General features: G+C 37.6%; 1 protein-coding gene across 1 annotated transcript in view; it reads right to left on the bottom strand.

Moving 5' to 3' along the window:
* The window catches only part of AGBL4 (ATP/GTP binding protein like 4), a gene marked incomplete at its 5' end in the record, with an annotated part of 872,835 nt that overhangs the window by 665,909 nt on the left and 185,763 nt on the right, over window positions 1–21,163 (bottom strand). The window contains one exon of the mRNA XM_017743442.1: window positions 4,694–4,788. Within this exon, the coding sequence (XP_017598931.1) occupies window positions 4,694–4,788 (95 nt within the window). The remainder of the gene's footprint in view (window positions 1–4,693; window positions 4,789–21,163) is intronic.

The raw sequence follows: 21,163 nt of genomic DNA, 5'->3' as shown, positions 1-21,163 counted from the left end.
CAGACTTGTCCCCTTCTGATGAATGGAACATATGGGAGTATTGTTCATAAAACTTACATTGCTTTTCTTGATGTCTACCAAAATTCCTCATCATGACAATATTTACCAAGATACATACAGATTCAAGTTTGAATTAATTACCCAGAAGTTTTTCTGTACCTCCAGGTTTACTGGAAAAGAGAAACACTCCAGAAGCAATGTGTTGTGAGCATTTAGCAGTAGATGTTATAGCAACAGAGGTAGCAGAGTGCTTGCTGGAGAAGGGAGCCTACCCAGTTAAAAGCCATCAATGCCGAGTAAGATAAAAGACAGGGAAGAAAGCAGCTGCTTTGCCAAGAAGCAGTTTGAAATCTGACATTATAAACAAAACACATGTAGATCTAGACAGAAATCCTCCGTATGCTGAAGGCTCAATAATATTTTAGCTAGCGTTATTACTTACAAACAGTTTCTGAAATACAGCATCACAACTGCAGAACAGCCTTTAACCTTGTGTTCATCTACTCAAGAGCCATGTTATTTATTATCCTTTATCCCTTAATTATGGGGACTTCACCTACTGCTCTCTGCTCATTTGAAATGCAGAATAAAATACAATGGATGTCTAAAGACTTAACAGGTGTCAACTAGATATTTGCCAGCTACTGCTACTATTCTACTGGGAGGAGTCGCTGTTCTATAAATACTAATTAGAGTTTTGCACATGATCTTGCTGAAATACCTAAGGTGATGAGTGGCCAGTTGTTACTTTTAAAAGATTAGCACAATTTGAAAAACTAATGTCCCCAATGAGGCAATGCTCACACTGAATAATCAAGAGTTATAGCTGTTCTCTGCCCAAAGGGAATATTTGCTCACTTCATCATTTGGAAAATCTGCTGCCTCTCGAACAACTCACTCTTCTATTTAACTTTGAGAAACTTGTAAAACTTTGTGCAATCAATATAATAGTACAGTATATGTATTTAGATGGTCTTCCACTGCTATGCCCATATGGCAGGCTTTACTATCTTTACTTCCAAAGACAGAGCTCTTAGTGTGAAATCATGATTAAGAAACTGCAACAAAATAATGTTGCACTTAAATCAAGCAGCAAAGAAAAATAGGATTACAGTATAAAGTCCACAAACACAGCAAAAATTCAATTTCCTCAAATCCATCTACCTCCAAATTCTCCACCTCTATTAAACAGAAAAACAGACTCAGGCAAATCAGAACAGGTCTCTATGATATTGAGGTTTTATATTAAAAATTTATATATAGTAAATTTTGATTTTAAAGTCCCCACCAATTCTCTAAAATCTTGGTGCAATATATCTGAAAAACAGATATCAAATGTTAAAGTGACATGGCCCATTTCCGTGGTTTGTAATAAAATCTTGTGGTTTATCTTGTCCAGTCTGCTATGGAAAGCAACTGATGTCACGAGGTGTTACACATTGCTGTATTTCTATATGTGAGCTGTGCTTCTGTGCAGTGAAATTTGACACAACAGATACAACCCCATACTATTTAGTGTCCATGACCATGTGTGGGGAAAACATATATATCATTTTAATCAGAATTTTTTTTCAGGATTTTAAAAATTTTTTTTAAATAAATCTTTTTCTTTACGGTGAAACCTGTATTTTTCCTTATCCATCAACAGACTGCTTCCTCTTTCCAGTAGCTCATTGCTTGAAATGTTTGGCCTTACTTCAAAAGAGAAGAATATGTCAACACCAGAACATCTGTGTCCACACAGAGTGTTTTGATGACAGTGATATACTCCATTTACATCAGTAACACTGAGCTGAACCTTGATGCTGTCTGCATTTAAAGATCTTACCCCACAGGGCAAGAGAATACAGGTCAAAAACGTTGATCTCTGTTTGACACACTCTCTACTTCAAGAGCACTTGGCAGCAATTTGTTCCAGAGTCAAGAATCAAACTCACAAAGTGTTGCAAAGCTCGGAGCCATGTTTGCATAACCACATTCAAAACAAATATTAAAATTCACAGTCTCTGGAGGCCAATCTACTTTTGGTATGCAGGGGTTTGTGAGCAATATGGTCAAATTCTAGCCTCAATACAGTGGGAAGTTTCTCATTTAAATCAAAAAGCCGTAACTCAGGCTTGAACATCTGTTTTGAAGAGGAATAATGTACTCATATCTCTCAAATGCAAAAAGGAAAACAGACACTTTATCACTCTAAAACTCAAAATTGATTATCTTAAAAAGGTAGTGGAATAGTTATGTGTGACACAGACTTGCATCTATCAGTGTGGCCAGAGGAAGTTGGGTGAATTTCAGTATGGAACAAATGCTTCCACAGGCAGGCACAATAATGATGAATTCCTCAAATATTTCATACAGAGGAGTTCAGAGATGAAGCCTAAGCAACAGAGTATTTGTAGCCCACAGCTTCTTCCTTTTAACTTGATTTGAAAACCTTTAGTGTTTCTTCAGCTTTTTGTAATTAATGTATCATTTTCTAATTTAATTACATTGTGTCCACTAAACTGCTATGCTGACATAAACCCTAATACGAGCTGGAGAGTTTCAATAGTTCCCTTTCACACCTTCCTCCCCTCATGTAAACCTTAGCACTTTTGCAGCATTGAATGATCCAGTACTGCTTACAAGACTAATACATACAAAACATCAAACAGGATCAAATCGATGCAGCTGGATATTGCCCTGCTCGTGTTCAAGGACCACAACCACCTGTGTGCTGCACTAGCAGCTGCAAGTACTGGTAAATCCTATTTCAGCAAACAGAGAAAGAGAAAATTTTGTTTACAGGTTGCACTAGAATGCCATGGAAACAGATACAGAGGTAACTGTGAAAGGCATAATCCAAATGGAAGACAGCCCTAATACAGCTCATATATCCAAAAATAATATATATGTTTTCCCACTTGGAAAACACATGCATAAATCCTATTAACATCAAGACAGAAAATTATACTGAGTAGACCCCAATATCACTAAGGTCCCTGATAACAGAATGAATTAATGTGCGCCTTCAAAGCAGAGCAAGGGGTTTTCATATGCAGACTATTAGAAAAAAAATAAAAATATCTTAATAGAATAATCATCTTTTTAAAGAAAAAAAAATTGCATCTTGAATTTTTGAAACAGGATTAAAGTATGGTAGTAGCCCTGTAAAAGGAAGCTGCTCAGCACCTGCTGCCTACACTGTGCCTGGCTCCAGGCAATGTTATTCATTCCTCGCTTTCATGGGAGCAAAATACATCCTCTAAAAATATAAAACACAAAAATAAATAGACCTCTGGGGAAATGGAAGAGAAATCTGTTTTAAAAATAGTGAAGGAGCCTATACGTTCTAAAAAAATAAGTCCATTTTGCATTGTTTTGTAAGATTTACACTTTAATTTGAAACCAAAGTAAGGCATAAAATTTGTGTGAAAGCAATATCTGATTTATAGATAAACTTAAAACACAATACACTTAGCTGCAAATACCAGACCCCAGTGAGAGAAGGAAAAGGTTTTGAAAGATGATTAAAATATGCTTGATAAATGTGGCCCTGAAATGCCCCAGAAGATTTTTCCGAAATTAAATAGTAAACACAATTAACATGACTTTAGCTACAAAAACACTAAATGCAATGGATTTTTTTAATTAATTTTCAATGTTATTACATGTTCCTATTGAGCTGGAATTGATTCAATCCACTAACTGTACCGTGAGACCGCTCTTTCATCCATATGACCTTAACATCTAGATAAAAAGCCAAATATCCATTCTGCTGGTCATATGAAGAGGAAGCCACACAATAACAACAACCTTATGACCACCATTTCCATCCTGTGAGTGGAAAATTTGTGACAGTTGAAGCATTTAAGAAAGATATATTTATAAAGCTCAGATAATGTCCATCTTGATCAAATGTATTATTAATTAACCAATAAAAAGCAGCAGCTGTGAAGGCTGACAGGAATAGCTTACTGTACGCTTCTGGCCTAACCTCACTATCCATATTCAAACAAGTCTCCTGGCAAAGGCAAATCATATAATTCTTGGGAGTCTTGCATGCATTCAGACTCACTAGATTTACATATTATTATTCACAGTAGATGTTTCATTACATTTGCTTTGAGAAAATGTACAATCTATATGGGTATTCACATGTTTAATATGCACATGACTTCCCATTTTGTACATTTCGTGTAGCTGGTGATGAGATTTTTTGGCCTCCCTCTGTCTTAGACCAGGCACTGCTCATTCATGTGAGGTCAACTCACATGGCAGAGCTCACATTCCTCCACCAGTCCAGCCACCGCAAAACAGGGAGAACAATTCCAAGCAGCTTTTCAAAACCAGACCAATCCCAGTCCATCTCCCATAATATCTGCAGGCTTTTTGGGCAGATTAATGCAGGCCAAAACTGGGACAAGGACTGTCCTAAAAGCTGGAAGTTTCTGAAAAACAATTTGCCCCAAGCCCTGACTGCTCAGATTGCTGGAATGGACATCACTTCAGTCAAGCCACTTGAAACAAGGCACTACAAGGGGCCTCCAGAATTCACATTGTCCATCTGCTCCAAAGAGAACCTGTCCTCACAACACTGCTGCATCAAGGTTCTCATACTCCCAGGTAAAAGTGCTCCTGAGCCATGGGGTCTTTGGTACAAGTGCCGAGTAAAACATGTTTACCTCATTAAGTCTTTGAGGGAATAACTCACCATTTTGGTCGGCTTGTGGATTTCACCATTGGAGCCATCCCATCTCTATAGAGGCTTTTGGTTTTGCTGAAGTTGACAACATTGAAAATCACTCTCTGAAGGGGGAAAAAAGGAAAAGAAAAGAGATCAGGTGTAAATTCTGAAAGAGTTTCTACATGCGTTGCCTATACCAGATGCATAAAAATATGCACAGATAATATATGAAATAGATGTGTACCTTATGAATTACTGTTACTCTCCATAGACCTCAGATAATGGATATCCTGTCTGTTCCAAGTATTTAAAATGTCCATGTTGTTTTACATTGCACTGATACATATGAAATATATGTTTTTTAATTTAGTATGCTGATTTTTCAGTAGGAATCCTAGCCAGATGAAAAAATAAGCAGAGCAAGTCCAGTGTGCTGCAGTTAACATTACAGAAGTGGGAGGAAAGCTGGGAGATGGGGTATCATTCCTTGTGAAAACCCTCTAACTGCTTCATAGAATCATAGGATAGAAACATACAATTGTTTAGGTTGGAAAAGACTTCCAAGATCAAGTCCAACCATTAATCCAGCACTGCCAAGCACACCACTAAACCATGTCCCTAAGTACCACATCTACATTCCTCTGGGGAAGCCAACCCCTTCCCTGGCCAGCCAGTTCCAATCCTTAACAACCCTTTCAGTGAAGAATTTTTTCCTAATATGCAATCTAAATCTCTGATACAACCTAAGGTGATGTCCTCTTGTCTTATTGCTTGTTATCTGGGAGAAGAGACTGACCCCCACCTGGCTCCAACCTTTCAGGTAGTTTTAAGGTCCCCCTGAGCTTCCTTTTGTCTAGGCTGAGCCCTCCCCAGCTCCCTCGGCTGCTCTTCATCAGGCTTGTGCTCCAGACTCTGCTCCAGGCTCTGCTTCAGCTCCATTTCCCTTCTCTGGACTCACTCCAGCCCCTCGATGTCTGTCTTGTCATGAGGGGCCCAGAACTGGACACAGCACTCACCAGTGCCTCACCAGTGGCCTCACCAGTGCCCAACACAGGGGGACAGTCACTGCCCTGGTCCTGCTGCCACACTATTCCTGATACAATCCAGGTGCTACTGGCCTTCTTGGCCACCTGGGCACAGCTGGCTCGTGTTCAGCCACTGTCCACCAGCACTCCCAGGGGCTTTTTCCCCAGGCAGCTTTCCAGCCACTCTGCCCCAGCCTGGAGCACTGCAGGGGTTGTGGCCCAAAGGCTGGACCTGGCACTCAGCCTTGTTGAATCTCATACAATTGGCCTTGGCTCATCAACCCATCCTGTCCACATGCCTATGCAGAGCCTTCCTGCCTTCCAGCAGATCAACATTCCCATCCAAGTTGGTGTCAACTGCAAACTGAACAAGGGTGCACTTGATCCCCCACCCTTCCTAGCCTTCTCATAGCAGCAGGGAAAAAAAATGTTTTCTGATTTTTTTTCCCAAAGTTAGGAATATTCTCTTCCTTTCCCCTGGCAAAAGGAAGAATTTTCCTTTTCAAAAAGTGTACAGGATACCTACACAGAAATTGCACATAGCCATCAGTTGTTTGAATACAATAGGTAAGACGAAAATATTCTACATCTGATCTTAGTTTACACTAAAACTTTGGGAAAACTGTAGGTGATATTTAACAGGTCAAGGGAAGAGCAAAATTTAGCTCTTTAAGGGTAATGGATTGATACTAAAAGCAAATTAATACAGGGGGAAGACAAGAGAAAACAGAGACAAAACCTTTTTCTTTACCATCTTTCAGCTCCAAGTCATTTCATACAAAATTACTTATTCTGTTTCTGTTAAGAAAGCCTAAATTGGATCTATCTCATGTCATGGAGTACATTGACTTTTCAGATGGTAAGTGCAGTATCCCTCCTTGTTGCACTCTTTTGATACCCAACATTGATGTACTCAAAAAAAACCCAAAAAATGAAGACTAAATTAGTTTTTATAAAACAGTCCACAATATAGTGATACATTCAATTTCTAAGTCTCTCTTTACACTTGTTTTTTAAAGGTAGAAGTGAAGACAGATCATTAAAAATTATATTCATACTTTATTTAAAGAATAAACTATTGTTATGTTGGCACCCTTCATAATGGTCCATGAGAAGCCTAAGAACTGAATGACCACTGTTTAAAATCAAACAATTTTTGACCAAAACAATAAGATCAATTAAGCTTTCATATGTAAAACTTTGCAAAAACAAATCTGGACCTTCCAGGCAGTCTGCTCAAGCAACAGGGAGTGATAAGATTAAAGTGAAAGGAATCAGCAGTGGGACACAAACAGGAACCAGGCACATTTATCCTTTCATATGGGGCAGCTAGGAATCCAGGTAGACTGCATAGCCCTCTGTACTCAAGAAAAACTAAGCAAATTTTTTTGAGGTAATGTAGTGTTGAAGATTTTGTGAATGGGAGCACACACTTCTATGTGCGCAAATTATGCAAATCAGTCAAAGCAAAATCTAAAAATAACCTGTAGGTTTGACTAGAACTGACATGAAAAACTAGTAAGTTGAGAAAATCACATTCTTGAAGATGGTAATTCAATTTTGCACCAAAGGTAGTGAGGAAACTACTTATCCCTGCACAAGAGTTTCCATGTACTTTGAGATTTTCTGAGGGTCATGAGCTGAACTTATTTTTATAACTCTTGATGAAAGAATGCACTTAATTTACAGAATGTTATGTTTGTAATTTTAAGTATTTAGGATATTGCTTATCTGATGAAATATCCATCTTGGGAGATGTTATTTTCCATCTTCTTCTGTTTACAATGGATGGGTTCAAATTAAAGAACGGTATTTAGGTCTCTACATGCTTTATGCTCTGCATGGAAGCATTTCCCTCTATTAGAATGCTCAGATTTTCCTCTGTTACTTAACTCCGTTCATATTTTTGAAAACAAATTAAGTTGCAACAAATTGGTTTGTTAATCTTGATGTTTGCATGGAGTGAATGAAACAAACAAGATCTCCAAACCAATTGCCTTAAACTTTGGATGCAATCATGTCACTGTTGGAAAGGGAAAGTTGCTAATTTTGTTACATACTGACTCAGAGCAGACAGCTGGTAGAGAATGTTCTTATTCCAATCAAGCTTATTTTGTATAATGAGTTGGGCAAATGTACACAACTGGGTAAGCAATGTATATAAAAACAAAAATAATGCAGCTCATTTAACAAAACACTGCAGATTATAGCATTTCGAGCACTCCTGTTCGCCATGGAGTGAGCAGTTAGCAATGCGTGCAATTCTCCCAGCATGGCACGGAGTTAGATTGGCAGAACCAAAAATTTAACAGCACAGAACAGAACTTTATCAACACACACCACTGAAGTAATAAAGTACACAAACCAAAGCACTCAAATGAGCAGCTGAACTCCGTCAAGTATTCCTGGTGATAGTTAAAATAGTCCATGCAGCTCAGCCAGTGAAGTGTGCAAAAATGTAATGACTACAGGGTACACACTGGATACACATGCTGGAAAAATATGCAGCTTGCTCAATAAGGTATGCAAACAGCTTTGAACTGAATGCTATCATAAAGGGTTGTGATACAGCAATGAAAGTTTTGCTGAACAAATCTAGTTTTTAGTCTGATTTCTCTCTATACTGATATCCTTTAACACACCAGTTGTGCAGTGTAAAGTGCAAAAGGACTAGATACAAATTGTGCACATTAAAACACATTTTTGCAATAAAATTATTACTATTCTGAATGATTATATGAATTATAGAGATGTACAAGAGTGTCATCTTATAAGCAATATAATTGAGATACTTAAAAATAAGTATTCAAGAACTTAGGAAACATCACATTAAGAAAATAAAACAAGATTAAATGTACTTAAAATTCCCTAGAAATTGCTCTGCTCTCCAGAGCATCAATACAGAGAAAAATGGAGGAAATTTTTACAATAAAAATACTTGGGTATTTGGGAGTCTATGAATACCACAAAAGGATGCAATATGCAAACTGATGCTGTACCAGAAATTATAATTCTGTGCTTCAGATTTAGGATAAAATCTTAAATCTATTGCATTATTCTGACAAACTGATCTGCAACTCCTGGCTAGGTGGAAAAGGCACAGTGCAGAAAAGCCTCTCAGGACAGCACCAAGTCAAACCACGCTCTTGGGGATGCACCAGGATGTGTTGTGGCTTCACAGCATGAGGGAAGAAAACTGCTGCAGTCTCAGGCTCTGTGCTTGGGCTGCCAGATCTGAGACAGATGTTGGAGAGCATGAGACAAGGCAGGAAAGTTCTGCCCACTGAGAGAAGAAGGAGGAGGTCCTCTCTCCATAGCATGTGCAGTAAGTTTGAATTTGAAGGTATCTTGCTAATAAAACCATTAGGACAGAAAATTAAGGTAAAGCTTGGTCCTTCCTTTAGCCTTAAAATTTGCTGATTATGTCTACTTTTCCCTATAGTCCTTTGCAGACATATTTCAGGAGTTAAAAGCACAAATGGGTATTAAGGGATGCTCATGATCATGAGCAAGATAAAGATGAAGCATAAACACAAGGGGGAAAGATGGCTGAAATATGTCACATATTTTTTCTTATTGCCAGCATTTTACCTGACTGGAGCTGGAAGGAGCTGCTAGCTACCTGGGGGGTAAGCACACAGCAGGGTGGTTTTGGTTTGGAGCTGAAGGCACTGAATGTGGATGGTTGTATTGAGCATCATATTCCAACAGGCTGGTGGGAGCACAGGGTTCATCCAGCTCCCAGCAGATTTTCCAGCTGAGGCAGGTTTCCAAAAGAAAGTCACACCTTTGACAAAGGTTAAGTGCCTTCCCCCAGGATAAGGACACACAAGGTCCCTTCAAAAAGTCTCCCAGGTTTATTTTGCACAGTTTTCCCTTGCTGGCTTCTCACAAAAATAACTTTGCTGCTCTGGCTGACATTAAAAGAAAAAAAAAAAAACCAAAAAAACAAACACACCATAGAACACCACAAAATTCTGCCTGAGGCAGACACCTGGCATGGAAAATTTTGTGTCAAATGATTACAAGTATGAGAAGTTTTAACTAACTGAAAATAGGGTTCACAGTAGGAAGTGTCAGGCCTTCTTAATATTGATGTAACATACATATATTAAATATTTATAATTATATAAGCTATTTAATATTAATAGCATAATAATTTTAATTCAGCGGACAATGTGGAATGTTACTAGTATGATACAAACTTCATTATGAGCTATCAAAGTACCTGGGGACCACCTGTTTTCAGTTAGTCATGGACAATTTCTTCATTTAACCAGCCAAAATAAGAGTTGGGCAGTAAGTATTACTACTAAGACCTTTCTGTTGAAATTACGTCTGAGCTTTTGTGCTCTGAATGAACATTAAAGATCCAAAGGTGGTGGATATCATGGGGCTCTGCCTTGCTTACACTGCTCGATATCTCGATTTCCACTTCTGTAGATTCTTTAGATATTACTGTGTTTTGTGAATTCCTGAAACCTGCACATTTTGTAAGTTGAGTTCTTGCCTTGGCAAGAATCTTTGTTATCCTTCCCTTCCTTCCTTATTTCTTTAAAAGAAGTAAAGATGTATGTTTTCATCCCTTTAAAGGGCAGATCTACTTCAGAAGGAGCAAAAGAAAAAAAAAAAAGAGCACAAAGAAAGAAAAATTAACCAATCCCATGACTAGTGAGATTTTGAGACACCATTTATGAATGTGAGAAAGTGGCAACATGGGATTGCTGCCTGCTCACCAAAAAAAGTGCTGCATTTTGGTATTTGAGTGAGGAGGTCTTTAGGATCTTTTCTGACAGAGCACCTTATACAAAGCTGTACAAAAACAAATTACACTGGAGGGACCTCAAAACGGAAAGAAAAAAGTGTCACCTGCAACTGTTATCAATGCTGAAGAAAACAAGTAATAAAACAGTCAGGTCTGTGAAAAATCCCCAATGAGAACTTACAAACTGCGTTTTTCTGACCTTTTCAAATTTAAATCATTCATTACTGCTAACATTTTAAAATAACCCATGCTTTTCTTTTCCCTTTGTAGGAAGACTTGTCCTTTCAAATGGAAAAGTTTTTAATATTGATAGCATTTAGCCTTTTTCTCTTCAGCTAAGGAGCTTTCAAAACCTGCTGATGCTCAGGAGGGGAACATAAATACTCACTTTCAGTGAGAGGAGGATGCTGGGACCATGGAGAGCTCCACCAGCCTCGCTCATCAGCTGTACCTGTGTCTCGTTAACTCGAAACTGTCGAGACTTTACAACACAACAAAATTTTAGGAAAGTGATGCAGCAAATGCATTACAAATTATGAATTATTGGGGTTTTTCCCTTGGTGGAGATCTTCACTTAGTTACGTGAAAGAGAGGAACGCTGAAGTCTGGGATGTTGCAAAGAGCAACGTTAAAATGAGACCCAAGGGATTTTAATACAGCAAGACCTGTGAAATAATGCTGTGCTAACTATTAAATTAGTTTAGCCTTTATTGTGGTATTTGTCTGTGTGTTGGAGATATTCTTGGGTTTGTTGCTAACCCAGCACCCTTAAGCTGTATGAGTGTTTTTCAGGTAATGGGGTTTAGCTGTGTGTCAATGGCAAGAAATACTTTTAAAAATAATTACTAGTTTAGGCATTTGCCTGGTTATCTGTCCTTTCTGGCAGTCCTTTCTTTGCCCTCAAACCAATATGCTTAGGCATAGACCCACAGGAGGTGTAAGACCTGTGCAAGTGTTCCTTCCCCATTTGGAAGCCCATTTGGAATTTCACTTTTACCTCACTAAGTTCTACAGCAGGGGAAAACTGTGCAGAAGACCATATTCCAGCAGAAAGCTTTCAAAAGGATTTACAGAGGAATTGCTACTCCCTGTTTAATGCCATGCTGTGGACTGACCACTAACTTGGCTTCTCTGCGTGACCCATTGGACTTGAAAATTGTGAGGTCAAGAGTCACTCCAAGTTGTCCCACTCCAATTTTTTTTGGAAAAGCAGCAATTTTTTTATTGAACAGAATAACAATATTGTTCTCTTGCCATCATAAGCCAGCTTTCTATTTTAACTTTTCATCTGAACATCAATAATCTGAAAGATTCAAGTGAAAACTCAGAAATGTGCATTTGGAAAGCCAGCAGTTGTGTAATTAGACTGACTCCCATTCCTTGCTCCCTTGGGCCAAAATCTCCAATAGAATTGCAAATGTGTCACAAGACATGTATTGGATTGTGTTGATTCATCAAAAAGAAAATAGCACTAGTCCTGACAGGGCATATAACCAGGCTACAGAGTTATTTAAAACAGGTTTGAAGCTGAAACCTTCTTGCCATTTTTTTTTCTATTCTTTGTAGCAAAAGGTCAAAATATTTGCAAAAATAACAAAGGTATCTTTATTTAATCAGCTTGGGGGGAAACACGGTACTTTTATTATTTCCTTTTTTTTTAATATATATGCAGGCTTTGGCAAAAGAGCCACTTCTACTTCCATTGTTGGGAAATTGCAGAGCTGCAGGAATGTGTGAGCAGCTTTTTATTTGATAACTGACAGGTGCCTGAGCCCTGTTGGTCTTGTCGCTGCCTTTCTCCATATCCATGAATATTTTCAGGAATCAGTAATACAAGAAAATAGTGCACAGTCTTTCTCTGAGACTTTCTCAACCAGCTAAATTATTTCCTAATACATTCCATGGCACATTGCAGCCACTGCCAGATGACATTTGAAGTAGCATCATGTATTAAACTCGTTCTGCATAATTACAGAAGCTATCCATGTTTAGGTTCTATATTCTTTTCAATCAATATTATGGCTGCAGGTGGATAGTAACAGCTGGCTGTTCTGGAACGTGTTAGCAAAATTTGCGGATATCTTACACCCCTCAAGAGGAAGCAGCTGAAAAGACTTACATTTTCCTTTTCCTAATAGAAATTATTTAGCCAGTGAGAAGAGATGCTGCAAAGTTTTGTAGGACTTGAAACAGTTACAATAATAACATATTCTTGGTGGTACAAAAAGATAATGCTATCAACTACGTGTTTTCTAGCCCAAATCCCCTTCATGGTGCAGGGCCCATAGGAGGCTTCAAAACAATGAGATCAGACTGGAAAAAGGAAAGGGCCAGAAAAAGCCACCACATAGTTGTTATAGGAACTATGGTAAGAACAAAAAGCCCATGTTTATGAGCACTGGCATAAAGTGTGTCCTGAAGAGCAGAGCATGAAGTGGCACTAAGTTCATGTGGGAGCATTCTACACATTCTGCACAGACTACTTTTCTGGGCTCCTCATAAAGTGCAAATCAGCCCATGATCCAGAATCAAAGCCTCCCTTACCAACAAGGGATGCACTTACCAACAAATTAGACCCTGATGATGGACACCAGAGTGACACAGAGATTAAAGCATGCAGGTGGAGTGCTGAACACCAACAATCTCACCCAAAATACTGCAAGGCAGCAGGTGAGAGTGGCACTAACAATGACAGAGTGGCACCGATATTTGTATGGATCATGATTTTGCTCAACCCCTAAACAAACAGAAGTCAATAATAGCAACTTAAATAGCATGCAAACACAAAGGCAGCAAAACATCTGATACCCAGTCTGGAAGATGAGAAAGAAAAAGCCTTTTCAAGTGAAGGTCCTTGTGAGGAAGATAAAGAAAGCCCTGTTAAGGGAGAGATTTGGATGAAGCTTTCCCAGCAATTGTTTACTTTGTATTTTTGCGGCTGGCATTTTTCACAGTTAAAAGCTGATGTTTGGAGCTGGTGGGAAAATTCTGTGGGGGAAAAGAAGATGATAACACACAGAAGGCAAGACAGGATATATGGGAGAGCTCAAAACCAACACCGATGTATTTGCCTCAGTGTTCTCTGATGGGTTACAAAACAATGACATTTTGATGTGTACAATCCCTGGTTATTACTGCCAGTGGTCTTGGTCACGTTACTGGGATCACAGCCTTGCAAACCTAAACCCTCTCTATTTACTTCTCCAGTAACTAAGCACAGATGGTCTTTGTATCCAGGTTATTCATGGAGGTCCTCGGTTTTGCCTTTATTTTCTTTAATTCAAGCATTTTAGTAGCTATTACAATGAAACCTTTGAACCTTCTATGTTCTTCCATGCATGGCTCTGAATAGTAATAGAATAAAGGTTTCCCATATTGTACAGCTCCTTTATATTTAGACAGAATTTGAATTGCATCCTTACTGGAGTAGCTGCAGTGCTGATGAAAAAATCCTTTTTTTTTTTTTTTTTGAGGGAAAATATAAACTATATGCTATCAATTTCATGAAAGTGAGGGTTATTGTTATAGCATGTACCCTCTAGTTTTCCTTTGCAAAATTAATAATCCCTTCTATTTCTAAACAGCAGAGTTAAAATACTTTTTTTTTCTGCTCTTTCTGGCTGAATCCTTTTGCAATACTGCAACATTCACACAATTCACCGATTTCTAAAAGAAAATGTAATCGATGTGTTAGTGTACATTGGAATCTTAGCATTGACAACCAGGAACTTGTGGTATTGATTTGAAAAGGAATGCTCATGATTTCTACAGTACTTCAGCACTATTTCTTGTATTTTCAAATTTCACTGCTTAGAATTCTACTCCAACAGTCTAACTCATGTGCTAACAGAGTATTCAAAGTTTTGTGCTTCAAAAGAAAACCCAAGGGTAAGTAGAAGGAAATTTGATCTAATTCCTGTTATTTTTTGTGTAACTATTTGACATTTAGAATAAGACCTTGGAACTGCCTTAACCAACCCTAATAGTAAGGGGATATATGAATTGTACTCAAAGCTTTGAAAATCCCATTCTGAAGCTGAAATGCTGAATGTTAGATTCAAATGCTGATCTCTGTCTGTTTGCAAAGGTGATTCACAGCGTGTGGAATAAACATGTTTTGGCAGTGTCATGAACAGAACAGCTAAACAAAGGAACAGGGAGGATTTCAATAGGAAAGTTAAGTGTCTTAAAGCAAGGTGCCCTGTGCTGTATTTGTGTAACACAGGTGTCATTCCCGTGTGGCATTCCTCCCTGGCACCAGAAAGGGGAAAAAAGCCCAGCAATGGCAAATCCTCATTACTGGGGTGAGCAGTATAACTGCAGTCCAGTCAGTCAGGTCCTTTTGCTTTCAAATGCCAGAAGTAAAACTTCATCTTGCCCTGCCTGAGGTTTAAATGTGGATAAAAAAGCATCTGTATTCAGAAAAGCTCTCAAACACATTAATATTTAGCCCCACTTTAAGTGTTCCTAGAGGCTTAAAGTTAAGCAAACATTCACACTTTCTTGCTGAATATGGGCGGATTTCTGATGCAGGATTTAAGACAGCCTAGCATTATGGGAGAAAGATGCTGGGTTTGCCAAAAATCCCATAGGCACCATTTATCCTTAGTAAGTGATCACTGTAGATTGGAAGTGACGTTTCTGCAGCTTTGGGATGCAGCAACATTTTTATTACTGTTACAGATCAACTTTAAGTGTAATATTGTTTTGTTAGTTTATGTAAATCAATCTGCTGTATGAATAAAAGGAATTTGGAAATGGATCGCTCATCTTTATTGGCTTTGAAGTACTGAGAATTTGGTACTTTGCTGAAACATATTATATTGAGTTATAAGAAACATTGCTCAGATACTAAGCAAGTCTCAGCACAAATTCTGGTAATTTTCCATCAAAACCAAGACTCCAAAAAGATATAAATATGGTACAGTGCAGAACAGCTTTCTAAAAAATCGTATCGTGTATGGCCAAACCCCCTTTCAATATGATACAGATTTGATTTTCCTTCAGATCACTTCCAAAAGGTAGAGTAGAAATCTGCTGTGAAGTGCCCTCTTGGCAGAGAAAACATCATCTCTAAATGTTTGCTTATTCTTCTGCGAAGCAACAGTAACAGCAGGCTGCTATGAGGCTACTATGAATGCTCTGTGCATTTTAACAGGTAAGTTCTGCACTCTTTAATATGCCAGGCTGATGGAATATTCAAAGTTGCTGAAAACCCTTCTGGGGAAATGGGAAAATTGATAACATTGCTTCTCATAACTCAGTATTTTAATACAACATCTCAATATTAACCGTAATGCTGCAAAAAGAGCTTTCACACTTTATGTTGTTCAATTTTTTCATTTTGGAAAAGACTCAAGAGTTTTTTTGGAAACCATATGTAAATATAATTCCTTTCAGATTTCCCAGAATTTTAAAATCATAACAGCAGAAGATACAAATTATTAGCAAAAAAAATTTGTAATCAAAGATCCAAGACATTCCTCAGTTCCCTTATGAAGTAATCACAGCTGATCATATCTCATTTCCCAGCGTATCATTTAAGCCCTGAGATTTCCAGAACACTAATGCTGTTTACACTTATTTTACTGCAATGCATATGACAAGCTTTCCCTTGATTTTACTTATATCTGTAGCTACATCACCTCCTGCACACTGCTCTGACAGCCAGCCTATAACTGTGTATCATAGAGGCAAAAGTCTGAAAACACTGTTTTGGTGGCCAAGCCTGGGGAGGGGAAGGAACCCACTTATCACTAGGGAGGCAGGAAAATACAAACAAAAAAAGCATATGCAGTGACAGGAGCAGAAGACTTCCAATAAATAAAAAATGCTAATATGACCTTAAAAAATAATGAGGAGTTTCCCACAAAATTGAAACAGTGCTCTGTCACTGAATCACAAATTCCCATTGCACAGGAGAATGCTTTTCTGTGGTCCTTATGCACTTGACACTGGATCCAACAGGAATTTTAGATATGCCAGGAATAAAGACTGAAGCTGTAAATGTGACCATGAGAAATAAAATGGTCATTCAGATTTGGGATGAGAGCTGCAAGAGCAGCGCACTGTGTGTCTCACGAGGGTGAAATACATGGCTTAGCACTGCCCTAGTTCTGGATCATTGGGGATTTCCTAGGCATAAATCAAAGAAATCTAATATTACACCCTCACCCCAGCTGCTGAGATCCCCAGGGTGGGAGAGCTGAGTCATCCACGCTCTGTGGTAGCACCAATGGCAAACTTTGCCACCAAAGGCTCTCCGAGACGGGGACCTCCCTTCCACGGGGGACAATTACAGCAGTGCACACCCAACCTGTCTCACCACGGCCTCAGATCAGTGTCTGGAGATGAACAGACCTCTCACACCCAGTAGCACTTGTGCTTGCCATGTGTCCAAACGCAGTTCTAATAGTATTGTTTGTTTTTGTCTATACCATGGCAGCTCTTATGAAATGCTGATATAAAAATATGACCATGAAGATTTCTCCGTGTTAAAAAATGCCCATCTTCTAAAAATGAGTGGCAGTCAGGTTCCCTCTTTTGGAAAGAACAATTCCTCTTCTCATATTGTTCCTCGCAGCTTATGCTTTGAGCCCTTTCTTCCTCAAGGAATTGACTTTAAAAAGCATGCCTATAAGAAAAAAAAAAAACAACTGCCTTGCAGGATAGATTAAAATTTTGTCCAAGTTTGTAACTCTATTACCCTAACAATAAACCAGATTATAGGATATTTTACTAGAACGCTGACAATTCTAAAACCTATTAAAAATATGAACAAATCAATAAAGATAAAGCTGAATTATACATATAAGAACATTTTCTTTATTGAACAATTCTTATAGATCGTTTTGAAATAACATTGTTCTAGACATTTGCCTGGATGATCCTATTGCTGAGTTTCAGTGTGATAACCATACTAGTTCTGTATTATGTCCTTACCAACAGCAAACAAGCAGAAGAATGGAAAGACATTCACAAATAAACATACATGAAGTCTCTTGTAAATAGCTTCAAGGGTTTAATCACATTAACAGCATGTTTATTATTGAAAAAAATTTGCTAAAACACAGCTGGGAAAAGAAAGAGTGCCATTACAAATATGACCCCTGGTAAATATGTTGAATTGCTGTAGCTAGTTACTTCTTCTGAGACCTGTGTTATAGATTAAAATTGGCAAAAATTATGATCCTTTATATATGCATGAAATTTAAACCAGGGAAACGGTATGGTAAATTGAAATTACATGTTTCAATGTTTATAAAAATGTTTTCTTTGCATTTCATAAATTTCTTTATATAAATGCAAGGTTAGCAGAGTAAATTATAGTTCAAAACCAGGACAGCTCTGGTTCCCAGAATTTGGTATTGCTGACCACAACGGGATTTTAAGGTTTATTTTAACCGGAATAGATTTTTAATTGAGATAAAATGGTTATTTCAGCACCAGAACATGTTATGGCAGACTCCATTTTATTATAGACAGGTAAGTTTCCCAAAGAAAGATACCATTGCATAGCCACATTTTTCTTAGGAAAAAGGGCAATTCAGTTCTCTTTGCTTCTTTCACCCCTGGGACGACCTCTCACAATAAGAATTGTCAGTGCCTTATTTATACTGGCAGATCTCAGGTTTGATTCTGGCAGCTTTTGATCTCTTGATGGCCCAAAAGCTTTCAAATACAGAAGAATCTGATGCTTTTTTGGCATCCTGCAGTGTGCCTAAACCTCAAAAGCAAGTTTTAATCCCAGAAGTGGATTACTGAAGCAGTGTAAACAAAACACAAACGTCACAAAATGATGAATATCTCAAACAAAATGTCTTTGTCAGACAGATGACAACTTCAGATCACTTGAAAAGCATTTGTAGAAACTCTGCAATCTGCAAACAAACTTCTGTTTTACAACCTAAAACTAAAAAGTACACAAAAACAATGAATTATTAAAACCACAAATAGGGTTTTTTGACATTCATATAAAAATTCAAATATCTCCATTCTTTTAAAAATTTAGTCCTTGTATAAAAAAGATCCCTGCATGTTTCTACACCACAGAAATGTACATAACTACCCAGTCACAACATAGCTGTCAGAAAAAGGATACAAGACCTCCACTGAATACTGTCTTCAATGAAGCTCTTACATTTGATTTATTGAAAAAGAATGGAATAAATGAGAGGCAAAATATTTTTTATCATTTGAAGAAATAAGTTTTGAGGAGTATGTGACAATGAGAGCTATTTTATCCCTAGGAACCTCTTCTTGGATAGTCTATATTTTAGGTAAGACCTCTAGACAAATGCAGAAAACAATTGTCATACATTTCAAATGTATGGCTTTTTTCTCTATTAGTATCTTATTCTTTAACTCTTAGCAAAGGTCAAGGTTTTCTTTTTTCATTGTGATGAGGGAAAGGGAAGGCAGAGAGGAAGGAGAGAAAAGGGACCACACTATGCTACAAAAGGTGTCAGGGTTGTTTGTTTGGTTTTTTATTTTAGCACAAAGATGCAGTAAAAGTGGTTTGCCAATTTTCAGGTTTATGTCCCTCAGTGCTGCTTTAAGGTTGCAGTGGATGCTGTAAAATACCAGATCTATGCCTCAGTCTATTAGACATCATGCTTTACTTTTTTTTAAGCGAACTGGAAACGCAGATAAAATGTTGTAGACTAGCAGCCTTGATACTGTAACCTTTTTATACCAGCTATAACTACATTAACATAAAGATAGTTGCTATAATATCATTACTGGGAATCAAGGCACTTTGAAAATCTCTGCTCCTGCCAATTTATGGTGGAGTTAAATTAGCAATAAAGCACTGTATTAGTAACACGGCCATTAGTGAAGGAAAAAAAAAAAAGAAAATAAAGTGAGAATACATTTGGAAATAATTCAAAGAGATTGGGGAATGACAGCAGAGGATTTGCCAGACTAATGAAATTCCTTGCTCCTAACCTTTAAATACCTGCATGTACTGTACAAGGCCCCATTCTGACTAAATCTGTGCTGTTAGGTTTACAAATAAACCTGCTAAACCTTTTGCATTATTGATCAGGGATGGCATGCTTAGCCCACACGTCCTATTTACATTCTATTTCTTTTACACTTCTAAGATATAATGTGTCTTTTACAAAACAAGAGCTCTTTCCATTTAAACCCTGCAGTTTGTGTTCTTCATACATTTTAATGGCTGTAAGCAATTTAGAAGGTTATTCTTTGAATAGTAGATAAAACTGGCAATATTTATTGGTAAATAAATGCCTAATTATAATAATTTAGGAACATTTCCAATATCATGTTTTTTTCTAAATAAATAGCTGCAAAATTATCTCCCTTATATAACAATAATACTTAAATAAAGACCATGTAACAACTTACATCATTCTAATGTTATCATGCAGAAATTTTGCACCTATTCAAAACACAATGCAAGAATGTTTTAATTTTAAAATAAGAAATAAATATGTGGATTCAAATATAGCAAATTTAGCCCCATGTTCTGCACAGAGACAAACCAAGCCTACCTTCCCAAGGCTAGAAATAAGATGGGCTGGCACAGCACCAAAGACAAATTTAGATGAAACTGGCCAGGTCTTGAAAAATGTAGTGTTTCAAGACAATTGGGAACAATTCTGACTCCTTACTCCTTTTTTCTGAGGAGTGTAATTATCCAATATGTTTAATACTCAGTGTGCTACTCATTCACACCCTTGCTGACCAGAATCACTTCATAAAATCTTTAAAAGGACCTCGAAAGTTTTAAAATAGTTCCCCAGTTTCCTAATTTGCCCATTCGTAGCACAAGGCATTTAAAGTATCAGTGTTTCTGAAGTCAGAAAAGGAAAATCATCAGCCACTTCAAGCAGGTCCTGCTTTGACATCAGAAAGTCAATTCACTCAGCTTAGCAGCATTCAATTCTCAACAACATTTTGTTCTGGGTCTCTGTCAAGTTATTCTAGGCTGTGAAATTGTCAGGAATGATGGATGACTATCAGCCTTCTGCTATCTTTTTCTTTCTCCTCAGAGATTTGTGGCTGCTGACTGCAAAGCAAATTCCTCTTTTTTCTTTTTTTTGCACAACATACCAAATGAACAACAGTAATTATGAGAAAGCCTACACTACAATTATTTTAGCACTTAACTTTGTATTGACATCTGTAAGAGACAGAGCTCTCTAGATTGATTAGCAATGATATAGCTTCCTGCCTTTTACTACTATTGCTGCAGTCATCCTTTACATGCAATTTGCTCAAAATAAAAACCCTCACTATTTTTTTCTCTTAGTATTTTAAATTAAAAATTGAACTAATCACTGAAAAATTCCAATACTAATATTAATCTAGGGCATTATTATTACTATACTAGTATTTCAAGCTGTGTAGTATTTGTAACACAATCAAAGCTGACTAAAGAGAATAATTTAAGGATAATAAATGGGATTTTTTGGGGGAAGTTGCTAAAGCTGCATTACGTGTTAATGTTGAAATCCTTGCTTGAACAAATCCTGTTTGGCCAGCCATTGCAGTCCTCCCAGGGGAAAGGGGAAAAATGACTGAAAAATGACTGAAAAATTACTGACAGAATTTGATGTCATGCATTTAAACCATTTACTAAAATTAAATACAGGAAGAAACATCTGGCCTGGAAAATGAATGGTTTTGGGAGGAAAAATGCAACAAAGAGAAAATAAACTGGGACATCCTTCAAACCCA

The sequence above is a fragment of the Corvus brachyrhynchos genome, unplaced genomic scaffold, assembly GCF_000691975.1.
Source record: "Corvus brachyrhynchos isolate BGI_N302 unplaced genomic scaffold, ASM69197v1 scaffold48, whole genome shotgun sequence".
NCBI lineage: Eukaryota > Metazoa > Chordata > Aves > Passeriformes > Corvidae > Corvus > Corvus brachyrhynchos.
The sequence above is the reverse complement of the archived record's forward strand: the minus strand, read 5'-3'. Positions and strand labels throughout refer to the sequence as shown.